This window comes from Oryzias latipes, chromosome 5 (assembly GCF_053564925.1).
Source record: "Oryzias latipes strain Hd-rR chromosome 5, Olatipes_Hd-rR_3.1".
Taxonomy (NCBI): domain Eukaryota; kingdom Metazoa; phylum Chordata; class Actinopteri; order Beloniformes; family Adrianichthyidae; genus Oryzias; species Oryzias latipes.
This window is the reverse complement of record NC_136241.1, coordinates 18,225,073-18,241,392: the sequence shown is the minus strand read 5'-3', so window position 1 is coordinate 18,241,392 and position 16,320 is coordinate 18,225,073. Positions and strand designations below refer to the sequence as shown.

Below are 16,320 nucleotides of genomic sequence, written 5' to 3'. Positions count from 1 at the left end.
GACATGTTAAACTATTGGGATGACTTTGTAAAGAGAAAACAGCTCTCCCTCCTCTTTAATATTAAATTTTGCGTACTATTCACTGTTATTTGTACTACTAGAGAAGTGTTGGGCTTTAAGATGTAAATAAGGGCTGTGTAATTTGTGATAAAATATCCAAACCTTGTTATCTGCCAAAAGAAAACCATAAAACTTTGCTTGACACTTTAAAAAAATCTTTTGGAATTCAAAAATAGTACTTTGTAGCAAGTTAAAACAATATCTGAAGTCATCAAGAGTATAGGAAATTCCAACTTGATCTTTAAATGATGAAAAGCCTAATTCTGAAGAAACATCGTTAAACATATATGGATGGGGACAGCCGGCCCAAAGTCACTTTGAAGAACTTGCTTCATGTGATTGATGCCCTCCTTTCTCCCTCCAAATTATAAAGGAAATAAACATTAAGAACTTTACAGACAACGAAATGCCAGACTGAACATCAGAAGCATAAAAAGCAGTTATATTTCATTATGCATGTGTTCACAGAGGGAAAAGTTGGCAAAACGAACAACTCCATAAACAATCTGGCTCTAGATAAAACTTACTACGAGTACGTTCAAAGTGTCTTTTGTCACTTTTAACGACTGTGAGAATTCCATTCTCTTTCTCAGATATGAGTCATTTTCAACAGCAATTTGAAGAGCAGCTGTTACTCCACTGCGCGAACAATAACTAAGGGTCAAATTTACATGTCTTACATCTGCGCATGTGTACTTACTCACCAAAACTCCTGCTGAGATTGAAACTGGCAATTAGAAGTTTGGAGACAAAAGATGAGTGTCAGTTGCACAGGTATAAAGAGGGGAAAAAAACAAGTCGCAGATACGGAGAGATTATGGGTAAAGCTTGGTTGGTGGTTGATACTGCACAGAAACCGTCTTTTTTGCAAAGCAAAGAAAGCAGTGCACAATGCAGGCAGTAACAGCAAGTGTGTGCTGCCTACCTTGTTTTGACAAGTCCTTGAGAGGCTAAAGTTTTCTTGACAGCTGTGTCCCTTCACTTCGACATATGGTATTGCTGAATAACTGCAGCAGTGAGAGGAGGAGGCTGAGGTATGGAAGAAGAACAGAGAGAGGAAACACAAAAAAGCCAGACTTGTTTATCCCAAAACAGCCATTACAGCTTTCAACCACTCTGCATATATTAGTGTTCTTGGTGCCAAACGAGTGAGGAGTTTAAGGAGTTTTTTTGTTTTTTGTTTTTTCAAAGCGCATCACTACATTCATATTTACTATATGTTTGTCATCCAAACTTTTGCTTTTTTGTGTGTGATTCCATGTGATTTTTGCAAGCTCAAAGTCTTTAGGGACTGCAGAGAATTCTGTCATGCTTGGGTGACCTTGAGCCAAGGAAGAGCGATGGTAAATACAGTTAAGGACTATGTGTTGTACGTTTTGACAAAAATCTACTTGCAGTATCAGCAGGGCTTTAGACCATCTAAAGTTCTCTGCATTGAAACATGAAACCTCTCTGGTTTCAGCGCACCCCTCCCCAGATAAAACCTCACAAATTCAACTTATAACAACTTACTTTTCACTACCCCACTAACCCTTCATTTATTGAATTTGTCCATCACCCTAATAATCTTCCCCTCTCATGTCTTTCACGTCAGATTCTTGGAAGGAATCACATTTTTTCTTGCAGTTAGTATTTCTCCATCGACTTGAGAGCCTCATCGTCAGTGACAGCAGTAATTCTAGGCCGCCTGACAGATACCACAAACCACGGTCTATTTCAGCATGAAGTGTGATGATAGACACTTTACACTTGTTTTCAGTCAGTTGAACATTTATTCGCTATAGTGCAGCAAAACAAACACAAGCTTTACAAACGCTCTTGAAAATGTGATCCATGAAAACACAGAAATTGTTAAAAAAAGTCTTTCTTAACACGACTTTTAAAATGTGTTTCATTCATGTACCACTGAAGCTACACACATTCTCCTATGGTATACTTTTAAAACAGAGCGGCAATAGAAATTACTTCAAAAATGTGTCAGTGCAAGGGATCAAACAGGCAAATGAGGGTGGATGTACAGGTACGTAAGATATTTTAAAGACTTTAAATTACAATGAAAAATGTACCAATAGTGATTCTTGAAAGGAGTCTACGTAACAAAATGAGCTTCAACTTAATCAAATAAAAAGAAAAACTAACCAAAAAACTAGGTGATAAACTGAACACATCGAAGTCACATTCCAAGCATCTTTTGATCTATTTTAAAATTGTTCCCAGTCATCTTTTAATTATGATTGTGTTGTTTTTAGCCAGAATCAAAAAAGCTGTGTCATTTTATAGTTTCTGCAGAGTGACAGGAGTTCTTCAGAAATTAGCCTGAGTTGTGTGCTGGGAGTAAGCCTGTACTCATTTCCCATCATACCTTTGTTTACACTCTATGCTGCACGCTTACAGCCCCTCACACCACCAAGATAATATTAGCGGTGGAGCACAAGTGCCGAACAACATCTAAGCTATCCAGCTGTACAATTTGGAGCCAGATGCCAGCTCAGATGAGGAAAACAAAGACGTCCATGGATCTATTTATCTGCAAGTAGATGCAACAGAATTGATCGGAGCAGAGAGCTTGTGGCCTGCCGATTGTAATTTGTACATAACTAAAAGCTTTTTGTAACAGCTTTTTTTTGTCTGCTTCTGATTAACCACAATTTAAATAAAGAAATACTCAGAAACACAGTTTTAATCTTAATTTTCTTTATAAACTTCCTTCGTTGTGAGATAAGTGCTACAAGATGTTAAAAACACCAAAACCACAATTTTGATTGGAGAGGATCAGTGAACATATACTTACTGTGTGACACAAATATTTTAACTGAAACACAACAAAAACTAGTAGTTTGAAAATGAGTGCTTCAGTGGAGCAAAAAATAAATAAAACTGAATGCACAAAAAATAAATTGGATCCTTAATTTACAAGCTTCACCGTAACAGTCCATTTTTCCTCCTTGAAAGGGTTAACAGATGGTGGATGCTAATTTGCTCCCTCTCTTTCTTGAAGGCATGCTCCCCAGAGTTCATCTTTTGGTCTGGTCTGACAGGTTGGCTCCTGTAGCAGAATCTACCGGAAGCAGGAGCAATCAGCAACCTGCTCATGAATACTGTTTTTCTCTCTTTAACAGATGATAGCAATCATATATAACTGTAAACGTATCTAAAAATGCACACTACAAAAAAGTCAAATTAGTATTTAATGCTAAATTAGCTGTATTGTGGAACGTTTTCTTGTGCTAAAATGCAAAGGAACTTTCTTTGGCTGAAACTAAATAGAACTAAGGTAGGCAGTACATGAAGGCGATCGCCATTTTGCTTCTGGCTGCATGTGTCATTGGCACATCGAGACACACCTTCCACTAATGAAAGAATTTGATGTCAAACAGTTCATTAAACAATACACTCACTAAAACATGTTCACTAAATGAGTTTCATTCTTTGTTTTAGACAGAAAAAAAAACATTAAAGGATGTAAAGGACAAGATTAACAGCAATTCAAGACTCGTAGTCACAAGGCAAGATGCAAACAATTGATTACTATTTTCATGTTTTGTGTTTTCCACGGGAGTTTTATATCATTTCAGAAATAAATTAACTCTTTTGTAAAGCAAAACAATTGAGCAAAGGGGAAACCCTTTTCTGAGTAACAGAGACTTAGAGAATTACTGCTCTTATTAGTTACCAGATCGAAAACCAGATGCAATAGTCTTTATCAAGTTTAATGAAGCTTACCTTCATGATCATCTGTATGTTTTTTTCAGAAAACTGCTGCTAGGTTACTAACACCCACAATCATTAGTACATCATATTGTGTTGAACTTTTTCCAATTTCTCCCTGTGTAGTATGGGGTCCAATTTTAACCTGTTAATTATTTTTATGCAATCAGTGGCCTTCAACCTTCACACTCATGTGAGTTTGCAAGAACTCTGAATTTTGCAGGCCAGTGTCATATTCAAAGGGTTAAGCAGTGGAATAACTGGAATAACTCCCAAACTGTGTAATTTTATTTTTTATTTTAGACCAATAATGATATTTATTCCTTAAGACTGGCTCTTAAATTTGGCACCTAATGGCATAATGTTACAATTTCAATGTTTTAACATGCTTTTAAAAGATGTTGTGTTGTTTTTAATTGGTTTTATTTTAATTTCTTTCTGTGACTTTGTTATGGCCCAGGGCAACAAACCTGGAGAAGGTGATTATTTGTTTGTTTATCTTGCTGCAATGACATTGGTCTACCTAGATTATGCCAGACTTTGCCCCCTAAATTGATTATTCAAAAGTATTATACTTTAAAAAAATAAATAAATAGATGTTGCTTTTGTAAGTAGAACTAACAATATGAAATGAAGAAATAGAGTTTTGTTTGTTATTTTAAACAGATTGCATACAATAATTAGAATCTTTTTTTTTAATTGGTCATTGCAGGTTTTCCTTAACAAACAACATCATTTACTGCAAAATATTTCTGGCTTAAAATGATTTTAAAACTTATTTAAATTATGGTAAACAGTTTTCTTAGATTCATCTGGTTTTGCAAACCATTCCAAGCAGATGGAGCGGCATATTTAAATGTACCTCTTCCTAATTCAGTGAGGGCTTGTTGAACAGGTGCTGTTATAAAAGACTGTTTGCTTTCTCCTCACAAGAGTAGCATTGCACCTATAGTAATGAGCATGGTTGTTGTCAACGCTGAATAAACATTATCTTGGATTTCACCTGGGTTCACAGTCTGCTGCGCTTCTGTCCTGTCCTTTGTTTGTGCGTGTCAGACAGAGAGGATAGCTTGACCTGCTGTGAAAACTCAAGTTTTTCCATCAAATTTGCCTGAAAAACATAGAAAATGCACTATGCCTAAAACAATTGTATAAATAAAACAGCACGGAATGAAATAAAGGTGTTTATTGCTTAAATTACACAGTCTGATGTGTGCTACCTTCCCTGCATTTGTTAATGTAGCTGCAATATAATTATGAATTTTAAAAAATCTAAATTCATCCTTAAGGATTTTCATTGAATGTTTTCACAGAGAATTGCCAGAGAGGTTATTAGGACATAATGGACCCATTAACTTGGCGTGTCTTGAGAAAATTATATAGCAATTACATGGCACGAGCTAAAAGAGCCTTAAAAGACAATAAGATTCATCATTATGGCATATTACTTGTTAAACCTTATTTAAGCGGCTTAAACTATGTCATTTTCTGTAAATCTTTGTAAAAACTTTCCAGTAATCTCAAATCTGAAGCTATATTGTTGTGCAAAAATCTGTTAGTGCAAACCCCGGCTCACTTCCCTAAGCTGCCATCTCTCGTGCTCTATCCATCTCCTCGTTTTATAACCTCTCTCATTAACTTCTCGTAATTGGCCATCGGGCTAAGCTGAAAACAATCAAGCATTGATTTCCTTAAACATAATCACTGCATCCAGTCATATAATGACTGCTGTCACCGTAGGCTGCTGTGAGAAAAATGGCCAGTCGATGGTCCCATCGATGCCCTTCACCTCTCCTCACTAAAGGCTAGAGTGCACCGCCACCTACTCCATCTTAATGGGTTAGTTTAACCCCTTTAGCTGCCTGCCAGGTTCCAAGCACTACATCCATCACAAATGCACTCTTGTCTCAAGTTATTGTTGTCCCACATTGCTCCAGAATTCACACACAATTACCGCTGTGCAGTCAAGCTGAAAATATCAATCATTAAATGACGTTTAAAGTCACTTGCTTAAATACAAACACCTACATACTGTATTAAACCACACTTCATTATGGGGGGTTACGTCATCTCACTTTTCTCACTACCTGAAAGACATCATGTGTACTTCAATTTCCGGTTTTGCTCAACGGATGCTGTGGATTTCTGAAATATGGGTTGATCCGTGGAGGGTCATTGACAGTTGGAATGTTAAATAAATTGCCAAAAATGCCCTTGACTACCATCCATTAAGGTGAGCATAGGTGTGCCTTGCAGCCATCTTAACGGACATCATGAAAATGAAACATTCAATTGTTGTGCTTGAGGTAAGTGTACTAAGAAGCATTTGTAAGGATGACGTACACTGCGGATACTGTCTTACAATGGCCTTTTAGCTGTTAGGTAAAGCGCACTAGCTCCTTACTGACCACACACCAATGTTGTTCATAGAAAGCTGAGTGTACTCAGACCTTTCCTTCATAAGGCACCTAAACTGTACATATGATCTTTTCTGAAGGTCAGATGTTGGCTTGATTTTCATTGTGTCACAGAAGCTTAAGTACTGGTGGCTTGCTTAGTTGTACTGTTTACTCATATTTACAGTTGTCCTTGACTTTGCACTATTTTGTGCCGCAGTAGATTTGTTCAGCTTTGTTGTTGCTGCCCAGTTTCTTAGAAAGCTCCCTTAAAGCACAGAGCACTGCTTACCAAATTAACTTCCTTTATGCGAATGCAGCACCTTAAAGCATTGTTATTGATTGGATTTATTCTGGTGAAATACATTGTAAGAAGTCACAGAGTTGCTAAGGAGGTCAGTTTTTGTTGTCCATGAACTGAAATTTGCATGTAAGAGCTTTTTACACCCATCCTTTGAGTGAAGCTATCAAAGCTTCCTGAGAGCCAACTGAAGGGCTGAAATTCTTCAGTGATCTGTTTTAACTTGAAAGTAAGCTGTTTTAATGCTAGAGACCCTGTCTTAAAATATTCAGCACATTGTGGGCTTTGAGGTTTTGTCACACTTAAATGATTTTTCTCTTTTTTCACATCCATATTCTGCTGCCTTCTGCCCCCCCCCCCCGAAAAAAACCTGCGCTGTGAGAGTGACATTAATACTGCACGACATCTCGACAGGACTGCAAATGTTTGCCTTTTAATCCAGAACACGCCGGACTAAGGACTCGCCAAGACAGACATTGATGAGAATGGAAGAAGAAAAATACTGCCAAACTTGTGCAGACTGCCCACTGCTCAGTTCCGTGAGGCATTTCAAACATTTGCACAACACTCCAGCCAGAGAAAAAGCACAGCTTTTTGTCAGGCCAGCAAAGGGAAACTCATGTTCCATCTGCAACAGGAAGCCTCTTTTAAAATCGTGAAAAAGGCCTCCACAATACACAAGCCAGATGAAGTGTGGCATTTGGTTTTGTTTTTCTGCTCTCCAGCCTGTGTTGAGAAGAATAAACTCTTTGTATCCTCTCTCCTGTCCTGGGATAAGCTCCAGTTTAATTGTTGGACGCTACTGTGTGTTGCTGCAGCTGTCATAGGAAGATAAAGAGTTTTTCCTGGGGCCCGTGGAAGGAGGAGAGGTGTGATGGAGGGCCTCTCTCCTGCAGCTTCGCTTGCTGCATTAGCCTCATGCTTTATAATTGTGTGAAGGGGGCACTTCCAGTGGCTACCTCATTACTCACTGGCATGGCCAGTCTCTGGCAGCCAGACACAGCTTGTCCTGCAGCTCTCTTGCCCTGCCTGTCCCACTCATTTCAGCATCCCTGAGCTCCATCACCCCCCCGGGAAATCCTTCCCTATTGTTATTTTCACCCACCACTGCCACTGGCAAATATCACCTTTTCTTATAGCTAAATATTTTTGGCATTGTCTTTTGTCAAATGGAGCACATTGCAGTGCATCTGCTCTGACTGATGTCACCAATACTTTGGAGTTAAAGAGCTTTAGTGTGGTGTGGCCTTAGATGGTCTTGGCACAGTCACCAGCAGGGGCGGAGCTACAGGGGGAGCGAGAGGGGAGTTGGCTGGCATTTTTCTCATGATGGGGGACTAATAAAAAGTAAATGAAGTTTAAAATTGCATTTCTGAATATTTTTTATTCAAATTGTTTTAAATCAGGAGAAAATTTAAAAAATGCCATTTAAAAATGGTGTAGAAAATACACTTGGCGGGCCACAAGTTCTCTGCTCTGCTCCATTCGGATGTATCCACTTGCAGACAAATAGATCTGTGTACGTCTTCATTTTTGCTAATCTGGGCTGGCACCTGTCTCAAAACGGTACAGCTGGTAATGTTAGGTTGGGGGTATGAGGAGCTGTAAGCCTAGGGAGAGTGTGAACAGATGGATAACGAGAAGTAGGGGCGGGCTTTCATTGCACCAACGGTCCTGGCAACAACTCAGAGGTAAATTTCTAATGAACTCCTGCCGCTCAGCTGAAACTATGTCCAAAAAAATAACAGAGTTTATTTATTTATTTTTCTGGCTAAAAACAGCATAATCATAATTGAAAGACCACTGGGAATACTTTTACAATAAATCAAAAGATGATTGAACTGGGACTTTAAGCTTTGCAAAAATAACAAAAGCAATATTTTTAAAAGGAATCTTTCAAGATATTTCAAGAATTTCTACACTTTTTAAGACATTTTTTCTACAGCTTTACATAAGGAACAGTACCTCAGTTAAAATAACTGTGGTTTTAAAATTAATAACGATAACAATAATAAAACAGTTTGAAATACTTATTTTTGATACTCTCGTTTATAATGGCCTTTCACTCTCCTGCTCTCATTTGCTACCCTTACTGGGTTTTCTGCCCTCCCCCATTAAATTGTTTTCCCTTCACCACTGATCACCAGGGTCAAAAAGGCCTTCTCCAAAGCCCCGCCCATCTTTTTAAACAACATGCAGAGGAAATAAAGTCCCATTGATCCACGTTAAACATGCGATGTTCCTCATGATAGTTATCACTAACTCATTGGTATGGAGTGAGGACAGCCAACCCTGAGTGAGAAGCAATTTGATGACATAATTGAGATTCCTTGAGGGCCAATTTGTTACACATACTCTCAGTGTAAGTACCCAGCGATTAAACTGCAGCTCTCCTCACATGATATAATGAGCACTGGTTGAGTTTCACTTAGCTCATCTTTTATTCACATAATGACTTTTTGGTTGTACGTTTCCTTTCAAAACGTTTTGTATAGGAAAACTTAAAGGTCACTATTGTGCTTTGACAGCATGCCTTATCTTGATTTCTCTTAGTACCTGACAATGTCTGGCTTTTTTTTCTCTGCACAGAGGGAGGTACGTGTGAGGTGATCGCAGCTCACCGGTGCTGTAACAAGAACCGCATTGAGGAGCGCTCACAGACGGTCAAGTGCTCCTGTTTACCCGGGAAAGTGGCAGGGACGACACGCAACAAACCCTCCTGCGTGGATGGTGAGAAGGTCTTATGTATTTTCAACAAAAAGTGAAGTATTGATTCAGTAAAAAGTGTCTTGTACCATCCACCAAGAAAACATAGAGCTACGTGAAGTCATTGCATGGAGTAACTTTAAAATCCAATGTCTACACCAACGTCACTAAAAACTGTCTTAAAAGCCAAGGATGTATTCACATATTAGTAACCTAATTTTAAAAAATGGATTGTTGGTAGCCAAATATGAATTCAAGACTATTTTTTCAATAAATTAAATCATTTAAATGTTACCATCTTTTAGAGTGCATATTCCATCCATCCATATTCTCAATCCGCTTTATCCCTTTCTATCTCTTTTCGGCCTATTGTTGGTTGAAGGTGGAGTACACCCTGGACAGGTCTCCAGTATGTCGCAGGGCCACACACTGACACCTACGGGTGTCAAACTCTTTTTTTTTTCAAAACTCCTACCTTATTGGCCATTGATTACCTGGATCAGGTGTGTTTAAGCAATAAGCCGCTTTAATGGCAGGTTGGTTGGAAAACATTAAGGACACCGGCCCTCTGCTAAAGTAACCAGTTAACCTATGAAGCCAGTTTTTCGACTGTAGGAGGAAGCCAAAGGGCCTGGAAAAAACCCTCTCATGCACCCATGGACAGGAGGAACAGGCAAACTTCATAGAGAAAGGTCCCGGCTGGGATTTGAGTCAGGGCCTTCTCACTGTAAGGTGTGGACCACTGTCCCACCATGCATCCAGAATCCATATTAAATACTATAATAATCAGAAGAATTCACTCAACAGTTGAACAATAGATACACATTATATTCTAAAAATGTAAGCACACTCTAGTTCACCAGTTTTTAAGTTTTTGAAGTTAATACATAAATCAGAATAATTACAAGTTAGTTATTGTAAAAAAAAAAAAACAATCAAAAAAATAATATAATTTCAGTAAATGTCTCCATCTATCATCCTTCAATGGTTTTCTAAGGCTGTCATGTTTTTGCAGATTTATTTTTACTTTTTCAAGTCATTCACAGCAATACGTTTCTTCTTATTATTTTTTTTTTATCAACCACTATCAAACTCTCTCATTATAGGTTTGATTGTTTAAAGCCTGAGGAGAGATAATTTAAGGTGTAAAAGTTATTTACCACATCATTTGACTTCGGTCCCACCTGACGCAGACAAAAATGACTGCCAGCCAAAGTCAAGAAAAAAAGTCTCTGCCACTGACTTCTGTTACAAAAAAGAGGCGTTTTGGGGTTTAAATGTGAAGCCTACTCTATGATATTCATGTGGGCTGAAAAAAATTTCAATCACAAAGAACTATTTTCCAGTTGAGTTGATGAGCACCTGAACAGAGATCACTTTGCAGATCGCATTGCTCAAGGCATCTCAAGCTGATGGAAATTAATATCTAATAAACAGTCAGGGAAGCTCCGGGCTGGTGCACTTCAATTACCTCGACTGAAAAAAAAGCAACCAAAAAAAAAAGTAGCAGGCAGAAGCAGCTCCATAGAGAAATAATATCAAAAGGAAAAAATATTTTTGACAGGAAATCAGAAATCTACTGAGACAGAACTTTGATGCCCCTTCACTTCATGGAGCTCATTTATCACTCCTCAGTGTCGATCTTTTCACCTCCACCTTCTGCAAAGATCAAAGTCATTTCTCCGACCGCCCTCACACAAAGAAACGACACAAAAATATCTTCATCATGAAGGATAAGAAGGAGGGGGCAGACAGCCCTGATCACTGAGTTCATGTTTGTTTAGCCACACCTGACAATCCAGAAACTCCAAACCCCCCCACACCACTCATTGTGTAAGGAACTTTTGAACTGGTTTTGTATAAAAATATGCACTCTTTTCTGCACAGATTATGTCATACTCTGTTATCTGGATAATTTGCCACTGCATGCCAGTGCAGATTAAAGCTTCCATCATGAATTTTTAGTCCAAATGGGTTTTTCTTAGTGATGGATTAGATTTTTGTAAAAGTTAGACTGTTTTTGCTTATAAACCAAAAACAACTGTTTCGATCCTTAGGCCATACAAATACTGTCTTCTCTACATGTGGCCAATGACGGGAATGTAACTACTTGATAATAAATGCTTTAAAAAGTTAGAGTTTAGATTTAATGTTCTTATTGAGTGTTCATCATCAAGCACACTAACTGCTCCTAATAGATGCAAACACCGATAGCATTGGTAGCAGCAGCAAGTTTGGATCCTGCAATGGACTGCTTGTGAATTTCATTTTTTAAACGGAATGTCCATAATTACAAGGCAAGGATGAGCTCATTGCTGTATTAGTGAAAACTGAAATATTTGGCCTTTTTTCTTATAGTCTCTCATTCCTTTTTTATTTTTATTCCTATTACACAGTATTTGTAAATTATAAGATAATTAGGTACTAAGTTCTTCATCTTGAGATAAGAGCATCTGGTAAAACAAACAAAAAAAAACATTAAAAAACAAAAATAAAAACAATTACAAAGGCTTAGATGTTTAACTGTTAACATGCATTTTACATATGCCTCAGAATCTGTGGTTATTGATTATAAAGCATTTGTTTGTGGGGTGATAAAGCAGCTTTGCTTCACTATTGAACACAACTAGCTCCTTGAAGTTATATTGACTTTATCTCTTAATAATTCTTCTTCCTTCAGTTGAGCTTTTGACATCCCAAGAAGACAATTTGCTGTGTGTGTGAACCGAACTGGAGCCTTTGTTTAAGTCTGGAGGAAAAAAGATCATGAAGTTCTTGTTTTTGGACTGAAATGCCAGGTTTTCTACATGCAAATGGTTAGTTAAGTGGTCTTTTCTGTAAGTGTAAACATGTATTGACCCAAGAAAAGGGTCCAAAAGATCTAGATTTACCTGGAAGTCGCTTGTTTGTCAACTGAGCCCCACGGGCTGGCTCTGCACAATGTGAGGGATTATATACTTGTGGCGTCAGTGGTCTGTCCCCTCAGCAGTGCACCAGCTTGGCCCAGATGGAGCTTTCTCCCCGGGTCCCCAAGTTATTAATGTTCCATCCAGATGAGGAACGATGCTGCAGCCCAGCTCATCTCACCACCCCTTGGGGGACATCTGGTGCCACAGTATCATACACAGGTTATGTACCAATAAGAAATTATATAAAAGTGGCCAGTACACGGATATAACAAACCAAATGTTGTTTGGTTTTCACATTTAAAGTTGAAGGGAGAATTATCTTCTACCTAATCCATAGTAAAACTAGAAGAAAATCAGTCTCCCAGATGTGCTCCATTATTAGTCATTAGCATCAAACTCCTACATCAAAGCATGCTGGGCATCATTCTCATTGTCAAGTGTTAATTCGCAGAGTCGGATGGGTTTTTTTCACTTGCTGCTGGTAACTGTTTTGGCTGTAATTTCATGCAGGGATGTGACGATAGCTTGCGTAATGAGGCGCCATACTTGGCGGGGATCTGCTGTGGGATTATCCTCACAGTGGGAATTGATTAGAAACTTTGACATGGAGAATTACGCTGTAGTTATGTCAGGGCCAGTAAGGATCCATGTGAAAACACATTTTTCAAACACTGGCATTTGCCCAAGACAAGGCAGACCAGTAACACACTTGGATTGGGCACTCATCACTGCCTTTGTCTCACTCTATGGGATGTAGAAACCCTGAGTCACACATGACTAAGTAGTTTTTCACTCAACACATGCATGCACTAATGTGAACACATGCTACCACTTTTGTGTTGTCTTGTAACTGCTGTATCAGTAAATTCTTTCAACAAGAGGCGCATGCAGATGCCTGCTCAGTGATGGGGAATGAACCCTTCTGTTTGGCTGCAGGGGCACAAAGCAAAGCATGACAGGTTTTGATGGTACATTGGCGATACATCTAGAGCGGAGAAAGGGTCACTGCTTAAGCAAAAAAGGGTGCTTGCTTTTGTTTTATGTGCCTCTAAAGAATTGAGTTAAACCTGTGAGACTGTTATCATCATCTGAAGAAAGGCTTTGTTTTAATACAGCACAGCCTCTTTCTGTCTTTTTATGGATATTGTTAAAATAAGATTTCCTTCTTGGACAGAAGGAAATCATTATTTTATAAAACTCTAAACAATACCTTCTTGTGAGAACCAAAAAACTCAGAAATCATTCAGGATCAAAAGAAGTGCATTTAAAAATGTTTGATCGCTGGCTTTATTTCTCAACTTTTCCATTTCCCGCTGAACTCACACAGCACAGAAAATGTTATTAGACTCTAGCCGCCAACCTTTCTGAAGAATTGACCCTAACCTGCACCGTGTCTCCGTTGTTTAGTTTCTTCTCCTGGCAATACTATATATTCTTTTACAAACTTTAAAAGCCTCTTCTTCTGTGGCAGGAACAGAACTGCATTTAACTGAGAGATTTTTAGAATTATCTTCGCTTCCATTTCAGTTGTGTGGGACCTGCGACTGTGTCTTCATCAAAGGAAAGGAACGTGTTCTCCAAAAATAAATATCTTTCAGATATCAGTTCACAGTTGCATTCACTCACTGGTGCTTGAATAAACACCCGAGAAGCGATCCCTGACATTCTTCCTCCACGGGTCATGTTGGGTTATTCAGATCCACTTTGTCTAAAAAACTGTAACAAGGGTTTAAGAGTTGAAGTATAAAAGGAAGATTTAGGTTAAATATCTAAAAAATTCAGCTCGCATTGCTTTTGCGTAGCCTTGATGCATCAAGCTAACATTTGTTTGGTAACTAGTTTCAGAGGAAACAAATTGGAGGTCATGGGTTACAGAAAGCTGCTTTATTACCTTTCTGAGAATTAATTTTTATTCAGAAAAGATAGATAATAATCACATGAGAACAGAGGAGTTCCTCCTCAGGTCTGCAGGTGCTGCACTGCTCATCACAAATGCAGGTATTCAGATAAGCTCTGTGATTACGAAGCCAAACAATATTTTCTGAATTGCTAATCAAACCATGTCTGTCTCTTTTCCGAGGCAGGCAAAGATTAATGCAGAGTAATGACTCTGAATCTGACCTCGGGTTCAGGGGAGCAAGTCTCAATTCCCCTGTAATTATACGCTTGCTTCATTTCCTCCATGCTCCTGTGACCCGACCACCACTTTAGTGCAACTGCAGAAAACCTGCAATCCTGTCTCTGTCTCATTATAATGGAAATGGGTTCTTTTTTCAACTAATTTACTTTCAATCTTCAACTAAAGTGATCTAGGGATTAATTAATAGCCTTTTTAATTGACTTTTTTTTCCATAAATGTATGCACAGAACAATTGCGGATCACTAGTGTGTAATACAGTGTATGAGAAAAAGAAAGGGTCCTGGGTGTTTACTAGGATTTTGTACAGAGCATTGATCTAAGATGCCATTAGACATTTTACATTTAGGCAGATGAAGAATTTATAGCTGTTGCGTTATTGCTGCTCTCTTCTCCAAATCATAAATGCTGGTGATGTACAATGGTTTGATTTATTACTATTAAGAACATAATGTAATAATATGCAACTCATTATAGAAGTTCTGCAATCAGTTTAGCTCTTACAAGGTATATTTTTCTTACCATTTTGACAAATGAAAGGATGATACTTTTATCTTTTTGTTTTTATTTGGTTAAGGTGGCAGTTGGATTCATTGTTGTGGTTTAGATAGAAGACTAGAGTGTTGAAGTTCATGAGGCTGGCAAATGGAAACTAAAGTCATTAATTTTTTCTTTTCAATGCGCTTAACTAAAACTATGAGATGTACAAAACACAGTGATAAAATGTATGAATTATAATCTGTCAGATACCAAAAAACAAAAAATCAGTGCAACGTTTTTACCTGTTCACACTCTTATCAAGGTGCTTGTACTACTTCTCTTTTTCTTAGTCTGATAGTGAAAACTATCTATTAAGAATCCAGCTTAATTTTCCAGCAGGACATTGTACCTCACATACTACCAAAGGACCAGTTCCTTGTTTAAAGTTCCCGGTATCTCTGATTGGCTGCCAGCAAGCTTTTCTGACCCGAATTGTTGAAAAGAAGATGTAAGACTGTAAACAAGACAAGACAATAGGACTGAAGGCCCAGAAAGCCCTGTGCTTTCATAGCATTCCAGCTATGACACAGACCAATTGTCTCAATGTAAAACTGCATTGCGGCAGTAATTCATACAATGGAACCTCCGAACAACCATTGAGTGTTCATATTTTTCAGAAATTGTGACCGCTTGCCAAGAATAAAAAAAACATGTTATTTTTTCACTACAGTGTTCCGTCCTTTATCACGACGGATAGTTTCCATAAAGTGACAGTTGTAAAGTAGGATTATAGAAATTTCAAGTGTTTAGTTTAATATAACTACACATTTATACACCTAATAAACATTTTCATACAGTTCTCTCTTGTTTTAATTCTCAAAGTTCACATTTTTATTGAAAAAAAGGTTAAATATTATAGAATGAAAAAAAAAATCTGACCCTGATCAAAAATTGATGTTACTTTGCCAAACTGCACAGGCGGAGTCTAATCTCCGAAAAGATTGATTGACACAGCCAGTCAGGATGCAGAACACAATGTGCTGTTAAAAAAAGAAAGAAAAAAGCATGTTGCACTGACAGACAGTTGTACACAAAAAATTCTGCAAAACAGCAAAATCGCAAAAGGTGAAATGCAAGGTAACGACGGAACCCTGTATTATTACATGTCACTGGTTTTCTTTTTGCTAGTCCAACCAATAGTTTCAATACAAAAAGTCTGTGTATTGACATTATGGTCTATTTAGTTCAAATGTAACACATTTTCAACCCTTTAAAATGTATCAATTGCAAATCTTTCCGTGTTACTGGAAGTGTTTGGAGACATTTTTAGCACATTTTGCTGCTGCTGGAGCAAAATGTGCTCACTACTCAAGACCATTGAATACATTTCACCAAAAAGGTCTTTAAAAGTTAACGTCAGATAATATTTTTTTTTAATAGTATAGCTCTGAAAAATAATCTTTTCTTAAAGCGTGATGAGCATCAAACAAAAACAGTGTCTAAGACACAGAATAGACTTCGGCATGAACAAAAAGGGACTTTTACAAGAAACAAGATAAACATACACTAAAAACAGAATCTTGTAAAACACAAAAATGCTTTGAATTGGAATTATATAGATCA

The 16,320-nt window shown here is 37.9% G+C and overlaps 1 protein-coding gene across 3 annotated transcripts in view; it reads left to right on the top strand.

The window, feature by feature from the left end:
* tafa1b (TAFA chemokine like family member 1b) overlaps positions 1 to 16,320 on the top strand; it is a 129,425-nt gene that overhangs the window by 93,250 nt on the left and 19,855 nt on the right. For all 3 annotated transcript variants that reach the window (XR_013656184.1, XR_013656183.1, XM_004068850.4), the window contains exon 3: positions 9,055 to 9,195. Coding sequence is in view for 1 of the 3 variants with exons in the window: in XM_004068850.4 (XP_004068898.1) it covers positions 9,055 to 9,195 (141 nt within the window). In the remaining 2 variants the exon portion in view is untranslated. The remainder of the gene's footprint in view (positions 1 to 9,054; positions 9,196 to 16,320) is intronic.